The sequence below is a fragment of the Gossypium hirsutum genome, chromosome D08, assembly GCF_007990345.1.
Source record: "Gossypium hirsutum isolate 1008001.06 chromosome D08, Gossypium_hirsutum_v2.1, whole genome shotgun sequence".
Taxonomy (NCBI): Eukaryota; Viridiplantae; Streptophyta; class Magnoliopsida; order Malvales; family Malvaceae; genus Gossypium; species Gossypium hirsutum.
The window spans coordinates 6,109,965-6,121,462 of NC_053444.1; the positions used below are offsets into that span (position 1 = coordinate 6,109,965).

At 29.3% G+C, this 11,498-nt stretch overlaps 1 protein-coding gene across 2 annotated transcripts; it reads right to left on the bottom strand.

Annotated features, from left to right (window-relative positions):
* Positions 1-6,604: 6,604 nt before the first annotated feature.
* LOC121220238 (nuclear transport factor 2) lies at positions 6,605-10,887 on the bottom strand. Of its 2 annotated transcripts, XM_041099663.1 has the most exons (11): positions 10,663-10,871; positions 10,454-10,545; positions 10,173-10,243; positions 9,950-10,087; positions 9,107-9,395; positions 8,802-9,028; positions 8,505-8,688; positions 8,251-8,372; positions 8,108-8,167; positions 7,705-7,768; positions 6,605-7,338 (listed from the first exon to the last, which is right to left on the bottom strand). In XM_041099663.1, exons 3-11 carry the CDS (start codon positions 10,227-10,229, stop codon positions 7,064-7,066), a joined length of 1,416 nt encoding a protein of 471 aa, XP_040955597.1. In that variant the 5' UTR covers positions 10,230-10,243; positions 10,454-10,545; positions 10,663-10,871; the 3' UTR covers positions 6,605-7,063. The 2 variants fall into 2 exon arrangements, with proteins under 2 accessions (XP_040955597.1, XP_040955596.1); XM_041099662.1 differs by lacking the exon at positions 10,454-10,545 and having other exon boundaries at positions 10,663-10,887.
* Between the last annotated feature and the right edge of the window lie 611 nt (positions 10,888-11,498).

Here is an 11,498-nt window from a genome sequence, read left to right on the forward strand (position 1 = left end):
AAGGAAAGGTTTTTTTTTCATAGAAGTGTATTTTCAAACCTTTAATAGTTTAAAGAAAGCATTTTTGTATTAATATATTATTAAATTTGAATACTGAAATCATATTTTAGTGTATTAAATACAAAACTCTTAATTAGGAAAATATTAATTGGTACTAGTTGGACTATTTATTTGTGTACTCCACATTTATTTTTCATTTAAATTTAACAATAAATATGTGAAAAATAAAGACATGATAGATGAGAACAATTTTTTATTACGAATTTAATTAATTTTTAAAGGTAAATTACACTCAATGTCATTAAATTATTAGTAAATTTACATTTTGGTCATTAACTTCAGAAGTTACAAAAATTTTCATTTAAGTCACCGAGCTATTAAAATAGCTATTGTATGGCATTATTTATTTGTACTACCTGCACAAGTCGAAAGCTATTCTTCCTCCTACTCTTTACAATTCAGTTTTTTCATGAAACAACTTTGAACATCATGAATTTACGAACCAAAATTCAAACAACTTTTTTCTTTGATCTCTGACATCGATTGTCAGATCGACTTAGATCTAAGGTATGTTATTCTACTTGTCGATGGGTACTGATCCATTGTACCATCGTTGAATCGTCGTCTGGTGCTCGCTAGCCGAACTTTAAAAAAAATACTTAACAGCCTAATGATTGAAATAAAAACTTTTAAATAGTTCAGTTACCATTTGTAACTTTTTAACGTTGAGTGACCAAAACTTAAACTTACTAATAATTTAGTGACCTTGAATGTAGTTTACCCATTTCTTAATTATTTTACAAGTACCTTTTTGAAAATCTAAAAAAAATAAAGAATGGTAAAAGAAATATTTTTTTTGAAAGATTCAAGAAAGTTAAGAACATTTTAAGAAAATTTTAAATTTTTTATAAAATTATGAAAATTCTAATTTTTTTTAAATGCTAATAAAATCTAAGAAATTATAAAATTTTATTAAAAAACTAAAAGCAAAATTTATAAAATAAAAATTCAATAAAAATCAATACACTCATTTTTAACTGCATTTACATAAGAAATTACTCATTTAATTATGGCATAAAAAATATATTTTTTAATGGTGGATGTAACTAAAATAAAATTTTTTTATAGAAAGTAAATATTGGGATATATTACTATGAGAAAAGATTGTATAAAACTGTGATTCCACGTCATTCCTATCCCTTACTAATAGGAGAATGACAAATCAGATTTTTCCTCCTAATTTTCTGCTTTTTACTCCTGAAAAAATTCAAATTCAACTAAAAATGCTAAAAATCGTGAAAAAAAATCTAATTTGTCATTCTTCTATTAAAAAAAGATAGAAATAACGTAGAATTACAGTTTTATACAATCCATTCTCATCTTAGTATATTGTTTAAAGAAATAACTCCAGGATTTTAATGCACAAACCAGTATTTATGAAACATCTAAAAATATTCTAAAAATATTTACTATCATTTATAGATGCATCAATCAATGAAATAAATTCTTTACTTGGACTGCCATTTTTTTTATTAAAATTTAATTTGATAAAGTAAACATTTAATTTGAAAAAAAATTTAGCAATTGAAAAGGAAAGTTTTTTTTCATAGAATTGTAATTTCAAACCTTTAATAGTTAAAGAAAGCATTTTTGTATTAATATATTATTGAATACATATTTTAGTGTATTAAATACAAAATTCTTAATTAAGAAGACATTAATTGGTATGCCCCTCATGAAGTGCTAGTTGTACTCAAATTAGGGTTTAGTATCAAAAAATGCTCATTTCTAAAATTATTTACGGGAATGGGCCGTTTCAAAAATTAATTATGAGTATAGACTGAAAACCCAAAAATGCGCTGACGTGGACGCGTTTTCAAGAGAAAACCCAGAAAAACGCTTCCACATCAGCGCTTTTTCCTTGTGCCAAGCAAAAAGGCGCTGACGTGGACACGCTTTAGTAAAAAGCACTCACGAGGGCGTGCTTTTGGTCGTGTAATCCCCAGTGGGTCATTTGCAAATTATGGTTTAGGAAAAATTAAATTAGGGTATTAGGTTTTTAATTGTTTAAGATTTAGATAAGGTTTAGGAAAAATTAAATTAGGGTTTAGGTAGGGTTTAGGAAAAATTAAATTAGGGTATTAGGTTTTTTTATTGTTTAGGATTTTAGGGTTTTAATTTTTTTAATTGCTTAGTATTGTTCTGGAAAAAATAATTTTGTCAAGATGAATTCTGAAAAAATAAATTTGAAGTAATGTGTTCTGAAAAAATTATTTTGACAAGATAATCTTTTTTTTTTAAATGCTCTAAGTAGGATGCACAACCAGTAATATATTTGTACAAAAATATTCAATTTTATTAAATAAAACAATATAAAAACAATGTGTAAAAAAATAGTCAAAAGAAGTACAACCATTTATTCCTTTATTCCTCCCTTTGATGTTTACAACTTTTACTGATTTCAATTTTTTGGTACCACTCATATTTGTAATCATGATTATTAAATATAATTTTTCATGTAATTCCCGGTTTTTATTTTTACTTTCTTTTTAGGTTTAAATGCAAAATTAACCCTTAAATTATATCATTTTTTTCAATTAGGTACATAAACTTTTTTTTGTCCAAAGTATTACCTAAATTTAATATTGGGTTTAAGATCCACTTCATTTCATTTTCATCTATTAATATTCAATACAATGATCATAACCATTCAAATATGTAGAATTCATCTATTAAATGTGAAAATCAACTTGTGAATCAGTGGCGGAGCCAAAAAATTTGGGGGGGGCGGAATTAAATTGCATATTTATACGATAATAAAAATGTAATTTCACCATTTTAATAGTCTATATCTTTATAATTTTTAAAGGATTAAATCAAATTTTTATTATTTTTAGGGGACAAAATATAATTTTACTATTACTAGTTTAAAATTTTATAAATTATAAAAGACTTAAATAAAAAAAATTTATTTTAAGCATCCCTTTAACTCCACCACTTCTGTGAATGGTGATTAAATATGTATTAAATATAAATAGATGAAAAAATAATAGGCGGAAGCCAAATCCAATTAAATTACCCCAACCTCTATTGAAAATATCATTAACCAATTACATGGTAATACCTGACATTTTTTTAACTAAAATGAAAATTAATTTTTTTTAAAAAAAAGGCTAATCATACATTTTAATTAAATTAAAAAGATTTTTTTTCACCCAAATTTTCGCATATTCTCTCAACTTATTTCCGGTTAGTAAGGTTATCAAATATTAAATCCAATTTCATAAAAGAAACGTCAACACCAATGAAATACGAGTACCGATTAGATACTTTAGAACAAGTTAAGGGTAAACTACATATTAACATTTCAATATTTGTCTATCAAAATTTTGGTTCTGTACGATTAGTCTCATGAAGTGATTAGCTGCAAAGCAAACAAGCACATTAGGATTACTAATAATGTCCAAGACATGATAGTCGATACTGCTCGATATCATTCGTATCGGTTGGAACACTTTATTCTAATAGTAAACCAAATCAATAAAATTTACGTTTTATTTCGGTTTAAATTTTGGTCGTGCCAAAAAAAAAAACTTAAAATATACTTTAGATTTACATTTAAATTTTTATTATTTATTTGTAACAAAAATCATATAATATACAGTCAACCCTTTCTATAACAACCTCTATGACATGTTGTTATAAAGAGAAAATCATTGTAAGCTTACCATAGAATATATATCGTGAATTTTCATTGAAGAAAGAAAGTAAGAATTATGTTAAAAAAAGTAGAAAGTGGGAACGAAATAAACAAAATTAAAAGACAAATAGCATGTGCGTTTATTATTGCTTTTATGCATATTTTATTTTACATTCTTTCACGTGATTGATTATAAAGTTCATAAATCTAACAAGTTCAATCAATCAATATGAGTTATCAAATTAAATTAATCAATTTATCAGTAGTTACTAAATTCAAATAATCAATTTATAAGTTTATGATGCTCCAAATTCATAGTAGAATATTCAATTAGTGAACTTAACTGTTTATTGAATTGATATCTTTAATTCAACTCATTAAAAATTATTTTCATTTAATGAAACATGATTAATAGATTTCTTCACGGGAAATTTAATCATTTTATTAAAATAATATTTTAATTAATATCATTTTCATTTAATAAATAATAATTAATAGAATTGTTTGTATAAAATAGCTATAATTTTACTTAAAAATTTAGATAATATGCTGTTATATATAACTAATTTAATAAAAACTTACTTCATAACTATGGATGTTGTTGTTATAAGTGAAAATCTGCTATAGAAAGTTAAAATAAAACATAAAAATCGATTCTTTTAGAAACTTGGTTGTTTTGGCGAAATGTTATTATAGCGGGAGGCTTTTATATAGAGGATTGACTGTATTTTAAAATTGAATTTATTATTATTATTATTATTTATTTTGAATTTATTGAATTATGGATTGTTACTTGCATAGTATTGGATGATCTTATTGTTTAATTTAGGCTTTAGGGTAAAAACAAAAAAAAAACCCTTAGTGAAAAATGAAAAAGAATCAATTGAGCCCTTAAAAAAGGTGCATCTTATTGAGTCTTTAATGACAAAGAAAACAATCAATTTGGCCATTCGGTTAATAGAAACCGTTAGTTAACCAGTTTGACCATTAAAAGCATTGATGTGGTTGATGGCAATCACCAAGAGATTGACATGTGGCATGCCACGTGGAAGAATGTTGACATGGCATGCCGCATTATCAAAAAAAATATTTTTTAAAAATAATTAATAAAAAATACATGTAGAATGAATATAGACGTAATATTTTCAAATGAATCTAGACAACCATTTGTCTAGGTTTATTCTAAATGAGTTCAAAACTTAAAAATTCAGAAATTATCAAAAATATTAATAATTATTTAAAAAATATAAAAAATTATAAAAAATTGAAAATTGGAAAAAAAATTCAAGTTTTTATTTATATTTATTTTCATTAATATTTTTTTATATATTCAGATATGTATTTACTTTTAAAAAAATAATGTTTTAAAATTAGTAAATTAAAAATTATTAACCTATTATTCTATAAAAAGAATTATCAACCTATTAAAATTTATTTAAAATAATTACTAATAATGACACTGGTACATAAATTACCGAATCTACATCCGATGCAGCAGTGGACCCAATTCTTTGCAGCAGTGTTAATTAGCAGCAATGGCAATGAAACTCAATTCTTGTTTCATTCTTTGCCTGCAACTAATTTTCATTTTCATGGCGGCCCACATCCTGGTCATCACCTTGGCCCTGCCCTTCCGCCATTTCCGAAGTGGTGACTATGCCATAATCCCACTCGGCAGTACCACTGCCATCTCAATCCTCAGCCCCTTCACCACCGTCAGAATTAGCTCCACCTCCTCCTCTAATTTTCATATTCGAATATATATATATAAATTATTAATAAAAATTAAAAATATATAAAAACTTGAATTTTTTTCCAATTTCAATTTTTTATAATTTTTATAATGTTTTATAAATTTTAAAAAATTATTAATATTTTTTTATGATTTCTAAATTTTTTTAATTTTGAACTCATTAGAATGAATCTAGACAATAGATTATCTAGATTCAAATGAATCTAGACAACTAAATATGTTTAGATATATTGCAGATATAAATTAATTAATTTTTATTTTTTTAAAAAAATATTTATTTTATTTAAAAAATCAAACTTTTTTATGACCTTGCCACATCAACATTCTTCCACGGCTCATCTCTTGGTGGTTGTCATCCGTCACGTCAGCGTTGTTAACAATCAAGCTGATCAACTAACATTTTCTATTAACAGAATGGTCTAGCTGATATTTTTTTATCATTAAGAACTCAATAGAGTGTAATATTTTTTAAGGGTTCAATTGATTTTTTTTAATTAAAGGATTTTTTGACCCACTTTTTAATTTATGGAGTAATTTTTTTGTAAATTAAAATTTATATATAACGAAATTTAAACATACACCACCAACATTTTTAAGTATTTTATATTTGAGATTTATTCAATCTCATTATTTGATATTTATAAATATTTTTTATATACATGTATATAAATCAAATTTTAAAAAAAAAACACACACCATTCACTGACTAACAACTTGGTCCACGGACCCAAAGTCGAGCACCAGCTTCAGAGTTCAGACTTAACGTCACCCACATACTGCAATGCATGAAACTAGATTACGTTTGGTCACTCGTGTTGGAGTAATTGTTCGCAGAAGCAAGAAAAATAGGTTAAAAATTCATGTTTGTATACAAAGTAACGGAGTTAATCGGTCTGATCTAACCAAACAAGGTGTAGCACTTTAATTTTTATCCCAAAACAAAGCACGGGCTTCCAACATCTTTGAACTCAACACCGCTTGATACAAACATAGTTGAAGCTAGGTTTCACTATTAAAAAGTAAAAATACTAAAATAAAATTAAAACACTTTCATAATTAAGTTTCAATATAAAAATATCGGTTGTATTATTGAAAAGGAAAAAAAAAAAAAAACAAATCATTCTAGAATGAATTATAACTTGCCTTGGCAATTAACCCAACCCCAACCTTAGACTTGGGGCTTGTATTACCTCACTTATTTTTAACATTCATATCCAAGACAAGATCACATCATGTCCCGCACTAAACCAAATCCAAACTATGTAAGTTGAGACTACAACAAAAGGCAAAAAACCTTGATAAAGGTACATTTTCCCAAAATAGAATGCTCCCTATCCAGAAGCCTAAAAACACTAAAATTGTATGGTGAACAAACAAGAATTGGATCTACAATCCACGACCACCCAAAACCTTGCAGTATTACATTGTCAAAAGACAAAATGGGCTTAATGAGGAAGCGAAAACCCTAAATTAATCTCACAGCCAAATTTCCTCTGCTAAGCTTTCAACGCTTTCTTCTAAATGATATGCAACAATGTCAATAAATCACTACACTACACACCAAAAAACTTATCTTTGATCACTCCCAACCAATTTCCAAATTAATGTCTTCAAGCAGGGGCAGGTACCCTTGGTGCCATGTTCTTCGCTGCTGCATTAACAGCAAGTCCACCAGTGCGGTTCATGCGGCTGCCACCATTACTCCCCATGTCACCCCTTTGATATCCATCACCTCTGCGGTTGGAATACCCTCCTCGGTTGTTGCTCCTGTTTCCAAACTCACCCCGGCTGTAGCCCCTGCCACCACCACCACCATAGTTTCCCCTCCCTCTTGCTCCATCATTTCTGTATCCAGCCCCTGAACCAGAAGGCCATCCTTTGTTCCCTGTAAATGAAGACAGCCTTGTAACATGCAAAAGAATATCTTTGACTAAATTCTATAGTCTGCACTGATCAAAAAACTTGCTCTTCAATTAAATACGATTTGTATCCAACCAAGAATTGAAACCATTAGTCCTACACCAATCAAATATTTCAAATGCTGTAGGATGGAAACACTTCTTGAATGTTAACCTAAAAGAAACACCTAATTGGAGATGACCAAAGCTCATTTTTAGCGAATTCTCTAATAACCATAAAGTGTCATGTATGATAAGTGAGAGAATCTCATACCCCAATCAATCTTCTTTTGCCAAATCATGCAATATTATTCACTAAATTTTGGGAAATTTTAAAAATAAAAGCAACTTGCCTCGAGAGGTAGACCGCTTTTCTTCAACAATTGCATTGCGCCCACCAATATTTATAGGTGAAGCCTGAGAAAAACGTCAAAGAAAAAAGGAAATAAGGTAAAATCATGTAATTTTTGCAGAAAAGATTAATAAATGCAGCTGAAAAACATTTGGGACATTAATATAAACTTGTAAGATTGCATCCATGATGCACATCAAAAATCAAATATAAATCATGAATTAAGTTACATTTCATATCAACTACAGGAGGATAAACAGATCAAAAAAATAAAGAATAAAGATTCAACACAATTCACATAACCTGTTGCAACCAATGCCATGATACGAGATCTACATATGAACCAAATGCAATATGAAGGAAAATAATAAAAAGAAAAAGCAAAGTACAAAAAAGATAAATACCTCTATGGCACTTTGAGCAGAACTTGCAAGTTCAAACTCCACAAAACCAAAACAGAATCCCTATTGAGAAATACAAAGAAAATATTAACTGGACAAACTGACACTGAACATTTAATGCACTGAAAAATGAGGTAGATGTCTACCTTCTGACTTCGAACTTGAATACCACCGTTCTTAATAGGTCCAAACTTCTTAAACTCATTCTCCAGCATGCTAGGTGTGGCATTCAGGGGCAGACCTTTGACATAGATGGAGGGGCCCTCAGCTGCCACACAATCAGACAACATAAGTAATCATATACAAAGCAAAAATAAATAGATGACCATAATAAAGCAGATTACAAATAATCCGCCTGAGTTCTTTTGAAAGTTGTGCAGGAAAGATGAAAAACTGATACCTTCCACATCTTGATTGATCCCATTTTCTGGAATACTGTTGTTGGATATCTGTGCATCAGACACTGGGGCTGGAGAAATAGGTGGTGCCACAGTTCCTGGTTGGTCATGGCTCTTAACTGTAGACTTCACAAGGGAATGCGTAGGGGTGGATAAAGGAACTGCGTTCTCCTTCATAAACTTCACCTATAACAATAACAAAAGAGGCTAAATCATCACCTTAAAGTTGGGAATATAAACACTAAAGAGGTCATTTTGAGAAAGATTAGAAGCCTAGCATGCAGCAGAGTGCTACGTACAATAGACGCATATGATTTCTTTGGCACTTCCTCAATTTTGGAGTTGGAGTCATCAAACATTTGCGAATCATCAGGAATTTCATCTACAACCTCAGCCACCGGTACTTCCTCTTCTTCAATAGAAGCATCTCCATTTTCAGAAGGGTTATAAACTTCTGGCCCATTAGCTTCTTCAGGCATTGCAGCCAGTTGCTCAACAATGTGATCCTCAGGAGCAGGAGAAGGATCTGCAGACAAATATCTATATCAATTGAAGAAATCGTTACAACTCTGTATTTCATAAGGAGGCCTGGGTTTTCAATTACCCTTCTCGGTAATAAGAGAAGCTTCAATATTACTAACTAGTTCCTGGCTTCCACTTTGATGTTTGGCTTCATCAATGTATCTAAATACATCATTTAAAACAAAATAGCCCTTGTCTTGAGGTGCCAAAAAGAAACTCTGAGTGAATTTCCGCTTTACTTTGTCCTTTCCAGTTAAATGCCCAGTCACAAGAACAATTACTCCACCATTGTGTGAGTCTTGTGCATCTACAGTTGTTATCTCAGCCAGAAATTCTCCATAACCAAGTGAGAGTATCTTCTCATTGATGGCCTGGTCCACAAAATGAAGCACCATGGTTTCAACTCTACCAACTCAAACTATAAGTTGTTAACATTAAGATATTACATAAGAGAATTCAACTTCACAGAAGTTAAGTTCCAATACAATCAAACGTATAAAAGTAGAAGAAAATTGGTATCATAACCGGTTCTTATATGAATATCAAACCATCTCATGGATGGGAAATAAGAAAAATTATCAATCATAACTTTTATTTTTTATTTTTTAAAGCTCTTTACATAATCTTCACTTGTAGAAATATAGTTTAGGCATCAGGATCTTCACTATAATCATAACCGGTCCTTTCATTTTTGCACAAGTGAACCATGAAGAGAGTAGATTTTCACACCAGAAGCAAAGTAAACGTGGATCTACTAAGGCACATACTTTCAAAAGGGTAGAAAACATTGTTTCCAATAAAAACATTGTATTAAAGAAAGAAAATAAGCATGAACATGATGGTACACGTACAACATATGCCCTCATTTAAAATGTCTGACCCAAGCCAAACACGTGTGTGAAAGGGACAGGCATAGAGAACTTACTTGCATGGTTGTTGTGATACTCATGCCGCCATTTTCTTCAGGGCGACCGAGTTTGCTGTTATCATGGTAAAATCGGTGAACCAGTGCAGGGGATTGGTGTAATATAAGGTAGTATTGATGAACGAAGGCATTACCCACCTAAAATCACCAACAACATAGATTAAAACCTAACTTCATATGTATTCTTATTACTAAAACATAAAATAAGAGGAACCCAACATACAACATCAGCAGTAGGAGCTGTAATTCCAGATGGGACTTGTTGTTCAGTAGATGCCATTGCCAATTTGGTGCCTACAAAGCAACGAAATACAAATTCAAATCACTAACATAAATCAAACGAAAAACCCAAACTAAGATTTAAGCCTAAAGGAACAATATGTTTTAGTCCGCAAATAGTCACGAAACATCCCAAGTTAAACGTCCACCGAACAAATAAAGTATTGAGCTATCGAATATACTGTAAAAAGTCCCGGAAATTTCTTTCAGAGAAAACAAACAGACCTCATAGATCCACAGAATGAAATTCTTGTTCAGAGTTAAAACCAATCGTATCTATTTATTGAGAAAAGTTCAGCATCTTTTTTCCACTAAATCTGAACGTTAATGGTTGATATAAGAGGTTAAAGCAACAATAATAATGAAATAAAAAAGAAGAAGCGAAATGGAGAAACAGAAATGAAGTGAAGAATAGTTGAGAAATGAGGATTTACCTGAGCTTTTAGATTTGAATCGCAAAGTATTTATATTTATATGAACTTCGTTTTTTGGTTGTTGATGGCCTTTCACTGACCTCCCTTTTCCAATGGGTTGTTTGGCGCTTTCTAGGGTTTTTGTGGATCTTGAAGAGGCGCGAGACCGAGGGAGGAATGTGAGATGACTCGGCTCAGCTGAAACAGGGTTTTTGGCTTTTATAGTTGGAAAAATAATATGTTATAATTTTCAAATTTACATTTAAATAATTGCCTCTGCTTTCAGATGAATTTGAGTTATAAAAATTGTTTGATGTGTTATTTAAAATTAAATATTAAATATAATTATATTATTTAATAAAATATAATATAATTTTAAATGAAATTAAATAAAATAAAAATAATTGAATTTATCTATTAATTTTTATTACGGCGGGTTACTGAACATAACTAAAATATTAAGTTGTCGAAAATATTAATTTTTAATTAATTGAATTTTTTAACATTTTATCAAACAGGTCTAAATCTTCTCATTTCTTTCTTTAAGGATCTAATATATTTTATCACTATAGATTATCATTTTGTTGATAAAAATATGATTTTATATAATTATATATTATATTTAAATTCCTTTAAATATCATTTTATTATTTATATAAAATAAATGAAATTAAAAATCATAATCAAAATGTACACGAGTCCCACAAAAGCTCAAAAAGACAATTAAAAATTAAATCAAAGATATCACGACAAACTCCCTTAAAATAGGCTTTAATAAATGATCAACACGAAAATAAAGAGGGGCTCATGTCGATAACCTTGGTGGATAGCCATTTGAACGAGTAGAACCACCTTGA

Excerpts from the sequence above, each read along its gene's own strand:
- LOC121220238 (XM_041099662.1), bottom strand. The coding sequence starts at position 10,229 with ATGGCATCTACTGAACAACAAGTCCCATCTGGAATTACAGCTCCTACT. Across the intron at positions 10,088-10,172 it reads CAGCTCCTACTGCTGATGTT|GTGGGTAATGCCTTCGTTCA; the intron begins GTATGTTGGGTT and ends TGGTGATTTTAG. Across the intron at positions 9,029-9,106 it reads TTCTCTTATTACCGAGAAGG|ATCCTTCTCCTGCTCCTGAG; the intron begins GTAATTGAAAAC and ends ATTTGTCTGCAG.